This window comes from Phodopus roborovskii, unplaced genomic scaffold, assembly GCF_943737965.1.
Source record: "Phodopus roborovskii unplaced genomic scaffold, PHOROB, whole genome shotgun sequence".
NCBI lineage: Eukaryota > Metazoa > Chordata > Mammalia > Rodentia > Cricetidae > Phodopus > Phodopus roborovskii.
The window spans coordinates 3,163,701-3,176,435 of record NW_026126416.1 but is presented as its reverse complement, the minus strand read 5'-3'; the positions used below and the strand labels follow the sequence as shown (position 1 = coordinate 3,176,435).

The following is a 12,735-nucleotide window of genomic DNA, read 5'->3' as shown; positions in this document are numbered from 1 at the left end:
AGAAGAGGGTGGGGGTTGCATAATGGCAACAAGGTACAGTTATGTAACAGGTGGCGGTTCTGAATGTTCCAGTGTACACATTGTAGGATGAACATTGCACATTGTAACTCACTGCATACTTTAAAGAGGAGCTGAGAGAGAGTTGTTTGTATCTTCCCAAGAGATAGGATAGTCATTACACCCATGGGGTAAATTATCAGTAGATGCCATAAAGATTTACAATTATGTCTCGATTAAAAACAGTAAAGCATCAAATGAGGAAATTAGAAATGTAAGACAAACGTAACATAAATCTACTAGACCAGAGAGCTGAAGCTCAGCCCCTTCCACTTACCACATTGACTCATACACTTTTTGTAGTAAAAACAGGAGACTAGAGGAGGAGAAAGGGATAATTGGAGGGGGAGAAAGGATTTGCCAGTTTTTAGGTTACTCATTAGATAAAGTTTTGGCACAGTAAGGAAACAGGTTGTACATAAATGGGCACCAAAATCAGGAATGAAAACCAAAACAAGCAATGTTAAAATATATCCAGTGTCACCCTTACCCGGAATCTTATGCACTAAGTTTGAGGTAATCCTCAACTACAGTTTTAAGGCAGTCTGGGATACGTTAGACCTCGTCCCTAAAAATGACATACATATATTATATCTAAATATTATATAAAATAATTATAATGTTATCTTAAAATTATATGTGTGTATATACACTTACAAAGAACAGCAAGAGAAATGACAATTTCTAATCACAGATGCTGATGCCTTTCTTAGAACCACTGGCCTTATGACTTGAGATAACCGAACCTTCCTAGAGAAGTCGATATGTTGGGTAATCACGGAATCCCTATAGGAAACCTGCCCAAGAGCAAGAGAAAGGAGAGTGGAGGCCTCGGTGATTAAAAAGATCTAAACCCATACAAACAAACCCAGAGACTCTCAGAAATGATCTCCACAACCAGCACCTCTTAGATAGAATATTTTAGAAACAAGAACCAGAGAGCTCTCTGGCATGAGCTCTTCAGAAAATCATACACATGTACATGCTACATGAAAACCACATGTATTTAGCTCATATTATGTTTCGGCCAATTTAGAAGTGCGGATTGAGTTGTTTTGGTTTTGTTTCATTTTGTGTTTTGAAACCGAGTGTAACAGTTATCAAAAGTTGCTCTGTAAACCCTGAGGAAAATTACTCATCGCTGCCACATTTAAAGTGACAGCCCTTTCTGAACCAAATACATTTACAAATGCATTGAACTGGAAGCATGTATCTTATCTTTCTTTAGTCAACATGTCAAGACAAAAGTAAAGGCTGAATCTTTGGAATAAGTCGTTCAGATTTGAAGCCGCCTGGTGACTTAATGAGCAAGACAGAAAAAAGAAAAACATAATGGGGTTTTGTAAAAGGGAAAAGACTTTTCACATAACACACATACAAGGAAGGATTCGGGGGGGGGGGGCATTAGTTTCAATCCAAGGCTTCTTTGGGCTTCAATCTTATTTTATTTTCAGTTAGAGCCAGCCATTTGTCGTGGTCAAGTGCGTAACGGCTGATAAATTCTTGGAATTATCTGGATCACTTTTAAAAGTATTTCTGTCATCTTCAAATTCTACTGATAACTTACAAAACTCAAACGTCAGTTCATCTTCAAAAATAATCGTTCGTGTAACTTAGTAGAAACATCTCTTTAAAAAGCATGTATTGAACTATTATGAAATAAACATACAAAGTAGCAAAGACACACACTCACACACACACACACACACACACACACACACCTAACAAGTATGATATAAGCATGTGCACCCATATACAAAGCATGTAAATATCTCACTTTAAAGTCACATGGAAATCATCTCCTGGGCTCCACTACATTGCAGGGCCTGAACAAATGAATTGAGTCGCCGGCCCCTACACGAGCAGCCTCGTCTTCCTTGTGACAAATCCTCACTCCTCCTTCGGCCCTCACACTTCAAACTCCTTTTGTTCGCCATGTTTTGCCCCACTTAACCCAACGTCGGAAGTAGGCTTCCATCCTTCTACTCAAGCTACCCAATGGCCAGCCAGAACCCCCAGCCTTTACTGGGTAGGAAAAGAAAGGAGAGCCTTAATCCCTCCTTCCCATCTCTCTCTCTCTCTCTCACATACACACACACACACACACACACACACACACACACATGCACGCACGCATGCGCACACACACACACACACAGCTTTCTACAGTGTGTAGCCATGGTGGGTGGAAGGTGCAGCTCTCCTCCGATGCTAGAAATCATGATTTCTGCAGCATCATTTCCAAATCTAATTACCAGCCTGCTTCCCGAACCACACTATCAACATACCCAGAGCAGAGGTTAACGGGCAGGGTTCTATTTCCTTCCCATGCATTCCATAAGGGCCTGCTCATGATGGGCTGCACCTAGACACCTGTTTGAGTCCAGTTGTCCCACAACTATTGAAAACTGTCTCCAGGAGGATGCCCTCTAACTAAGCAGGCTTGTCAAACAGTGGTATATCTTCCAGTTTCTTCCTTTCCTTTCCTTGCTTTGGAGTTTATTATCGTTGTTTGTTTGTTTGTTTTTCAAGACAAGGTTTCTCTATGTAACCCTGGCTGTCCTAGAACTCACTCCAGCGACCACGCTGGCCTTGAAGGCCAACATCCTCCTGCCTCTGCATCCCAAGTGCTGGGGGTAGGGGCGGGGATTAAAGGTATGCCACCCCTTCCTGGCTCTGGTTTCTCTTAAATTACAAAACTGAAGAAAAATATTTCCAAGTTCATGTTTTACTGACACTTTGTGAAATCTAGACACACAGCACGCTTTATCGATGGCAAAGGCGACTCTCTAGGGAGCAACCATACAGGGGTACTCAAGTATATAGAGGTTCACACCTGTGTAGAGGTATGCAACTGTGCAGACCCATGCAACAGGAAGCCAGTATAGGAGCAACAAAAACAAACAAAAAAAAACCCCACTAATTATTAACTGTGCAAACTGTTCCCAAACGGAGTAGGAAAAAGCAAGCCTTTGGAAGGAAAGAAAGAGAGGCCCCAGGGCAGGACCAGGGGAGTTTTAAGAAGCCTCAGGAAACTGGAGCAATAGTTTCTGTGACAAAACCAGGAAAAAAGCAAACTAGGAATGTCTGCAGGGAAAGAAGACGCACGTGGAGGAAACAGAGAAGCTTGTGGGGGCAAAGTCAGAAAGTAGGCGGGAAGGAAAGGTGCATCCAACGTGCAGTAAGAGTTAGGGAAGGTCGGACCGTTAGCATGCTGGGGAGCGGAATTGAGCTGTTTGGCTTGAACCATAAGGGCTGTGGCAAAATAGGCAACATGACCCTTTGACGTGAGGGGCTTCTAATTACAGTGGTCAGAATATAGTCAATAGAAATGAAAGGATATACTTCCCAAGAAAAGCTGCAAATTCTCGTCTATGCTGAGACCTGGAAAAAAATGACTAAGGCTTGAACACTGGAGACAAGTGATGACCGAGGCTCAGAAAGACACTGTAAAGTGATAGCGTCTATCTTAGAAGAAATTATTAAAAACAACTGAGCAGAATCAAATCAGGTTACAGATACCAGACAAGAAGTCCGAATTGCATTGGCCTTGACGGCCAGATGAGGTCACCGGCTGAGTACGGTTTGAGAGAGGAAGTGTGAGAAGAATAGTTAGAGGGGGAGACATTAGGAGTTGGAGACACAACACGGGAAGCCACAGTCAGGTGCACACAGACACCATGAGCCTGGCTTCAGAAAGACCAGACATGTGCCAAGGAATGGATAGACAGAAAAAAACAAACAAACAAACAAACAAACAAAAAAAAAAAAAAACACAGAGTCAAGGGACTGGAGGTGCATGTAAAAGCAAAAGCAAGCAACAACAGAGAAGGGAGAGAGAGTCAGCACTGTCAACTGCACCGAACCGCAGCTCAGTGCAGTTGCTGACTTCTAATTAATGTTCCCAGAGTGTTTAAAATCTCTGTGCTTTTATCTTATTCCTATTGCAAGCGATACTTACTCGAGACCTGAATACTTCTCAAGTTGCAGCTAGTAGAGTACATTGTGGAGCAAAAACTATGGATCCACTTCTTGCATAACTGTTTAATCTTTTAAAATATTCTAGCCTTTATTACTCACCCATGTAAACCCCTTCAATGCTTACTGTACTCATACTGCAACATACAAGTGAACTTTTCTTCTTAGTCTATGAAAGGAGCCCTCAAACGTCTAAGCTTCCTTCTGGCTCCGGAGCCCAGCATTTGTTCATCCGCTCACAGTGGCCTGCTCTTAGTCAATTCTAAAACTCTATTCTGCGCAGCCTGGGCCTGTGTGGTCTGTTCTGTGCTGGGAGCTTTCTTACTCCGGCTGTTTGGATGACAGACTCCTCTCCTCCACCTCAGCTTAGGCTTCCCATCAGGGAAGATTCTGCCTTGTCACACACAATCCAGAAAGCCACCCCCTCCATCAAGTTTGACTCCAATACCACAGGGCCATTTGCTTTTGGTCTATAGTTACTTGATTTATTATCTGTCAACAGCAAAAACAATTGCCAAGTTCCCAGTACTCACTGTTCTCTACCATGTAGGAGAGCGTCAACAAATATTAATAAACATAACAAAAACCTTTAACAGTACAAATAAAAAAAGTGGCTTGCACTGCATTTATTCACTGGGACTAAACATTAGAGAAGTCCACAGTTCTCGTAGAATACATGTTAACATTAGTCATCTGTGTATGGTAAATGTGGTCATTCACTGGTATCTCCCAATACTGCTAAACACTCGATAAGACTACAGATTTACTATTGTTTATGCCTACAATGATTTCAAATAAGATTGTAAGCATATAAAAGCCTTCGTTTTTAAGCCTGTATTATTAACTATGCGGTGTATGTGGTGTGTGTGTGTGTGTGTGTGTGTGTGTGTGTGTGTGTGTGTAGTGTGTGGTGTGTGTGTGTGTGTGTGTGTGTGTGTGTGTGTGTGTGTGTGTGGTGTGTGGTGTCTTTGAGTGTGTTGTCTATACCATGGTGCTCAAGTGGAGATCAGAGGGTGGCTCTTGGGATCTGAATCTTCATTCCACCCACAGGACATGAACCAGGTCACTGGACTTGCACAGCAAACACCTTTGCCCTCTGAACCATCTCAGTGCGCTTTAACTTTCAGGACTACTTTCCTAATAAAGACTAATTTACTTTAAAGCTAATTCATCTTTTCAAGGGAGCCTCGCCTCGACTGCCTCACCCAAGAGAACGCTGACTGCGTGACTCCCTCAAAAATATTCCTCATTTTCCAGTATTCCATTAACTCCAGGTCTGCAACTAGTCTGCAGAAACTGAACAATGAAATTTCATAAAAACTATACGACAAGTTCGATGGTCACAGCAAACTCTGCAGCACAGGCTGGGTCTCCGGCTAGAGAAGCTGTGGAGACCTCAACATCAACCAGCGCATTGCAGAAGAAGCCATCACTGTCCTCAAAATTTTAATACAAACAGCATTACATGCACACATGTAGGACCCAACTATACTTACAGACTCTAGAGCTGTGTGGGCAGTGTATACAAAAGGGCAAATTGTATCCGACAATTTTTAAAGATTTAAAGCCTTGATAAATACTTCAAGACAACTAAAAAGGAGCAAATCAAAGTAAACCACTAAACACCTAAGAATACATTGTCAGGAAGTTCCATAAGATCAAATGGATGAATCTGAACAAAATGTTCAAAATAGATTATTTTTAATAAATATACATGAAGCATATTTTTAAAAAATGTCATATGTGCATACAACCTAGTAGTCAAAGAGAATTTAATGGACTCTGGACCAAATCACTTGGTAGTATTGAAAAAAATTACAGCAATAATAACCAAAGAACTTGAGATACAGTAACCCCAAATTCCTACTTCTCCCCTGCTTTTAGGCTGGTAAGGTCAGGGTTCACTCCAGCCATACTGTAGCTCTGGTCAATGAGCTAAAAATTAGTGAACAGAGACTATAGGTACCAGATCCTATATTCCAGTACAAAATGTAGATGTTTGAGAGTCACCTGACACGTATATAGTTCTGTGACACGCCCACCCCCAACCCCAACCTGCGCTTTTCCCATCAAGGTATACGCCAGGATTTTAGAAATGTTTTTGTTCTATCACCCGCTACAGTTAGAATCTCACTAAATCCCAGTATAAACATTTCGGTCTCAAGAGTCCTATACACTGGCCAACAACACTAAGTAATTAAAGAATGTGGGTGGAATTAAAAAATAAATAAATAAACCAGGGATGGAGAAGAGAAGAAAAATTTACATGGAGAGGTTCAGCATGTTTAACATCAGGTGACATGCCATCTTACTCTTTGCAAATGAATCATAAAGGGATGATCGTGAGTTTTTAAATGATTGCTTTCTGCTCTCATGTGCTTTAAGATTTCCGATTTCCTTATAATTTCAAAAGAGCAACAAGCTCAGTACAGACATTCCTTACACTTCCAGACACTGGCAAAGTCGCAGGGGCTGGAACCCAGCATGTTGGTTCTTAAAGGCCCCACGCAAGTGAAATGCACAATATAGGACAGAGTCCTTAAGGGCCCTGAACACTAATTAAGCCCAGGGATCAGATATTGAAGTTATAAATATTCCATGCAGATTTGCAAACAAGGAAATAATTAAAGAAGCAATACTTTAGCATCTGCAAAGCACACAGCCAAAACATTCTGGAAGGATTTTCACAGAGTTGAGAACAGTAACACAGCTCTGAGACTAATGATGTTGGCTTAAACGTTGGTATTTGGTTCTTCAGGGGTTCTCTGAGTATTTGTCTGGAAGTATTCACAGCAGAGTATCACTTGGCTAGCAATAATGCCCTTTTGCTATAAGGAGGGCAGATTCCTATTTTTTAAAAATGAACAATAGTGGTTTTCTTTGTTCAACACAAGTGTAATACATCACAGAAATCAATAGCATATCTGAGATGCAAATTATTTCCCCTCACGAAGCCTTAGAACACCGTTCCCTAGTCAAATAAGCTAGGTAAGGCTTTAGAGCATCATTTGTCTCTTCTGTACAAACTGGGGAGACGCCACAGTGCCAGCACTTAAAGAGGAATAACAAAGACACTGGCAACTTCCCACAGCACCTGAAGCATGCACTTAGAAAACGTGGCGGGGGGGGGGGGGGAGACAGCCAGAATTAAAGAGGGCACTGGACGCTTAACAAAAATGCGACTGTGTATACTAACTCACTCATCGTCAGCCTTCCAAACAAGAGCAAAACACAGGCAAGGGGTCAGAGTCCAGATGCTACTGGGAGATCTAAGAAGCAATGAAGCTCCCTCCCAGGAGCCAGCCCCGCCCAATTCTTTCTTCCTGGTTCTACTAACAAGGTTCTGCAATGAAAAATTAATCGCAGGAGAGAGCTAGAACCCCGTTCCTTTTCCACGCTCACAGTTAGTGCAAACTAAGAAAGGAGCCAAGAAAGCCCCTGGATTTCATCCCCTGGCCGCCTCTACGACATTTGGAAAAAGGTGGGCTTTCGTCTCCATGAGGTACTGAATGAGGGATTTGCAACTACAGTTTGAGAAATTGAAGTCTGAAGACATGTGTCTCCGCCTGAGAATGGATCAGTGGAGAATCCTTTGTCTACTGCTCAAATTCCTCTTCCTTGTCCCAACTCCGCCCATTCCTAGCCTGGCTTAAACTCCCAGCAGCTCAAACTGACATCCCCCTAAGTCTGACTTAAATCGGGAGTCTAAGACCCAGGGTTTAAAATGCAATTGTTTTAAGCAAACTCTTTGTCCTGATAGCCAGGCTATTACATTGGAGCTTAATAGAGTTTTAATAAGAATTAAGTCTTCAGTAGACGAGTGATCTTACCCCAAGTCATGTGATCCCTAAACACCGACATCTGTATCTTATATTGGTCTTGATGTACAACCCAGGCTGGCCTCAAACTCAAAACCACCAACGCTCTTGCCTCATCCTTGAGCTGCCCAGAAAAAATAGACTAGTCCAGTTTTGGAAAAACAACCCAGAATTAACTTGTGGTGCATAACTCTACAGGCCATCTTTTCTACATTTATGCACAAATTAAAAAGAATTCCTTGCACGGCCTACTAGAAAAAACAAGTAGTATCACGCAAATGTTGTTTGACTGGCAAACACTTAAGGGGTGAGTAAAAGGCACAAAAAGCTTACTTCTTAAGCTGAGTATTGGGTATAAGAACGCCAGCCATTGCTGCTAAACATATGTCCCGTGGATCTTTCCTTTAACTTTTGATTTTTTTCTAGCACTGGGGAACAAATATACTGGTTCACACACGTGATGTAAGCACTGTACTTCTGCACTATCTATACTCAACCCTAATATTTCATTTTTGAAATATAAATGAAAAGTTTGTTTCTGTAATGGCTACTATAAGTGTATTGATCGTACAAGAAGTTAAAAAGAAAATCAAAGGAAGACACTTAGGTTTCAGAGGTTTCTACAGAGATAGGGCGTCAGATCAAGTGACAGGGAAAAATGGGGCCTGGATGGCAGGAACCAACAGCAACTCATTCACTAAGATGACGGTGCAATGCCATTCAGATTTTAACACAAAAGGTTAAGTGCTTTCTGGGCCGAGGACCCCCATTAGAACAAATGGGACTGGCCGGGGTCTGGAAAGTAGGCATGCCTGCAGATTATCTGTGTTTATTGAGACTAGAATTCCAGGGTAGGAGCCCAGCTTGGGAGAGGAGCTGAAAGATGATCAACAAATTAGAAAAAACAACTGTCCAACAAAACTGACTCTACACAGAGGCTTTAAGTCACGGGTTAATCCTCACATTTCCTCTGTATCACCTTCCCCACGTAAGTAAGACCCATCTGCCATTCACTGACGTCACGCGACATGTTTTATGAGTAATAAACAATTACTTCCTTCGACAGCAAACAGATACAGAGCTTCAGCTGAGACATTCTACCGCAATGTCTACTTAGACGCGACAGGGATCTCAACTCTACCTCTTGAGGACTGCCATCACTTCCAATCATTGTTGGTTGTGGGGGGGGGGGGAGAAAGGTTGTCAACATTTTAAAGCCTGGAAATATTGTTAAAACTAAACGTTAGTTTTTGTTTATTAGAGGCACATATAATAAAGTATAACAAGACAGGTTTATCACAGGCTTTATGTAAGCATGGTATAGAAAATTAATTTCTACCCCATATTATCTTCAAAATACACTATTAAAATACAATATTCTTTCTTAGAATGCTCAAGCTACAGCTCTGTGACCCAAATCTTTCCAGAAACTGCTTCCCACCTAGTTTTTCGAAACCATAACTTCACATGGATTTATGCAATTAAAATCATCTTACCTGTACTTTTTTTAAAGCTACTGGCACTCCATCCAAGAGACAGGATGCTCTATAAACTTCACTAAATTGTCCACGACCAATTTTCTTTTCTATTCGGAAGTTGGCTAAGGTATTATAGCCCATATCCGGTCGTAATGCCTTCTGCAATTAAAAATAGTACAAAAAAAGTTTCAATCACACAATACACACAACGACATAACACAAGAAGGTAAAGATATGGTATACACAGCATACCATCTAGAGTAAACTTGCAAACATCCCATGCCAACAATATTTCAGCTCCTCAGAATACAACAAGAAACTGAAGACACAACTATCACCCTGGAGAAATTCACACTATGGGGGGGGGGGTTTGTGGGGATGGTAAGAAGAAGAACTATATACAGCATTTAAGACTGGGAAAGCTAGTCAGGCATAGCGGCACACTCCTTTAATCTTGGTACTTGGAAGGCAGAAGTAGGTGGATGTCTGAGTTCAAAGCCAGCCTGGTCTGCAGAGGTCGAGGACAGCCAGAGCTACATAGAGAGACCTACGTCTGAATAAGCAAAACAAACAAAAGAACAAGAAGTCTGAGAACATTAATAAATCAAGGAAAATGGATGGCAGAGGACTGGAAGGATGGATTTTGAAGTTTTAGGTAAGAATTTCCTGTAACTTGCCTTTAGTTCACTTCTATAAGCCAAACTCGAGCATTCTTGCTTTCTGTGGTGCTAATTCTTTCTCTGAGATTCCTTGAGTTGAAACGGGACCACTCCCCCCCCCAGCCCCGCCCACCACACACGTGTGGCTCTGGTTCTTACTTCAGATCACTGACTGCATAGGTCCATGCGGATGCAGAAGCAGGGAACAGGGTTCAAGATGGCTGTGGGCATGAACAGAGACAGCCCTCCAGGAGGCAGACTTGGGTGAATCAGCTCAACATTATCCCAGAGTATATAAGAAATAAATAACATTGGGGAGCCTGGGGACAATCCCTAATTTGCATTAAGCCGCACTCTCCTATCACAAGGCTTTGTATGCGACAGTCAGGTCCTATTAAAATAGCTAGAGCACTTGCCTAATTAACATGTGGGTCATTGGGGAAGAATGTTTGCAGGGGACTGTGTCAAAGGTAACCCTTGAGATAAGTCAGACATCAGGGCCTAGAGACATCCTCCAGATAAGGTGAGGGAGAGAGCAGGAAGCTGGAATCCACATTGCTGAGCTATTGAGATAAGCTGCCAGGCCACGGGGATTCTGTGGCCTCTACTACCCAGCAATGTCTTCCAGCACACACACAATCACCTAATCCACTCTGCCCACCAACACATGCAACAATTTTTAAATTCCTGACAGTATTTTCAGCTTCTGAAAAAGAAACTAATGAACTAACTGAACAGGTAAATAAAAGTCGCCAGTGGCAAGAAGTCTGTCGTTACGCCATCATTTTTTTTTTTTTTTTTTTTTTTTTAGTAATTTGTGGAAGAAATCATTTCATCTTTTTTTTTTTAAATGGAGAATTATTTTTTTTACAGAATATATTTTCATTGTATTCTTTGGCACACACTCCTGCCCTACACTCACCCAACCTGACATTCTCTCCCTTTCTCAATCCTCATAAAACCAGCAAGCAACAAAACAAAACACGACCCCAAAAGACAGCCAAACCGCAACAATAACAAAGCACACACAGAATAACCATAGAGTCCATTCTGTGTTGGTCAACTACTCCTGAGCGCAGAGCCCTCCCTGGAATGTGGTTGCTATTCCCAGTGATGAAAACTGTAACAAAAAGAAATAAATGACCACAAGGCTGATATTGGGGTTAAATATCAGGAAAGCCAAGCTGCCAGCCACTAGCTTCTCCCCTCAACCTCATGCTGAGAGGTCTGATCCACGCAGACGCTCTTCACCAAGCCTCAGACTATAACCTTCCCTCAGCATGGCTGGAGAGTGAATGCCTCACACTGGCTACTTGCTCCTGTCTTTTATACCCTTCTAGTGCTGCGATTAAAGGTGTGAGCTATAATTCTCTTTTAGACTGATTCATTCTTGTGTAGATCTGGGTGGCCTTGGACTCACAGAGATCTGTCTATCTCTTAATTCGGAGTCCTAGGATTTAAGGTTCGTGCCACCACCTCCTAGCTTCTGGCTGCTGGGATTAAAGGTGTACATCACCACAACCCGATCTCTACAGCTTGGGGCTGACTTTGCTTTTCTGAATCCCCAGTCAAGCTTTAATAAATCATAAATAACATCACTACGGAAAACAGATTGTCCCTCTCTTAGCAGCCATTAATGGCTTCTCAGATAGAGGTAAAACAATTTAATTCTTAACTAGTACTTTTTCTACTGCTGCTAATCAGCCAAATGCTGAATCAGAAATGCTTCCTGCTTTCAGCAGCTTAACAAAACACTTAGAAAAGGCTCCTCTATGAGTTCTGAGTGAAGCAAAATTCACAGTACAGAGGCAGCAAAGACGCCTAAAAAAACTCACAGATATTACCCATCATCTTCATTCTTTTGTTGACTTGTTTAACTCTACCATGGTACTAATACAACGAATTCATGGACTCGGTCCGTCAACTGGGTGATTAGTTAGCAAAACTAAGCATCAGCGGAGCAGCCACTGGTCTCAAATGTCAGGGTCCTTACCCATACCCATGGAATGTTCTCACGTTCCTCCTGTTAGTAACTCTACCCATATATAACATAACAAAATGGTCTTTTTAGCAATCATATGCCCTTTTGAGGGGTGGGAGAGCTCCATAATATTTTTCGGTGTTTTTATGAGATTCCTAAATTACTGTTGAGTACACTATTCTACCCGTCTCACAGCCTATAACTATGAGCTAAGGTCTCATAAATATGGCATTCTGGTGGGCCTGCCTAGTGCACCTCTAATGAACTCAACATTAAAGACCTATTAATACATCCAAAGATGGCACTTGTTCATAAACAAATTATATCCAATTTGAACTCTTAGGCCTTCAAATGAACTCTGGGGTTAGACAGATAATGCCATGTCTTGCGCTTATCCAAGAGTCTCTTTTGATATATGAGCAGTACATTAACTCCTAGCCTTCTACACTTTATCTTGCTAATTGCATCTCATTTGTTATACCGAAGGAATGGAATTCCATAACCTTACCCCACTTTTTCTCAAAATGGGATGGGGGACAATTTCCTAACTGTACATTGCTTTTACAGAAAACTCAGTTATTCTTTCTTTTTTTAAGTAGCATTTTTTGGGCTGGTGAGATGGCTCACTAATGCCACAGAGTCTAACTGGGTTTGATCTCAGAGACCTGGAGGGCGGAAGGAAAGACCTGATGTCCTCAAGTTGTTCTCTGATCTTCATACGTGTACTGCGACAGTAACACTCACATATATACAAAGTAAATATA

At 41.7% G+C, this 12,735-nt stretch overlaps 1 protein-coding gene across 2 annotated transcripts in view; it reads right to left on the bottom strand.

Moving 5' to 3' along the window:
* The window catches only part of Nek7 (NIMA related kinase 7), a 122,904-nt gene that overhangs the window by 44,945 nt on the left and 65,224 nt on the right, over positions 1-12,735 (bottom strand). For both annotated transcript variants that reach the window (XM_051183187.1, XM_051183186.1), the window contains one exon: positions 9,350-9,490. In XM_051183187.1, the coding sequence (XP_051039144.1) occupies positions 9,350-9,490 (141 nt within the window). The remainder of the gene's footprint in view (positions 1-9,349; positions 9,491-12,735) is intronic.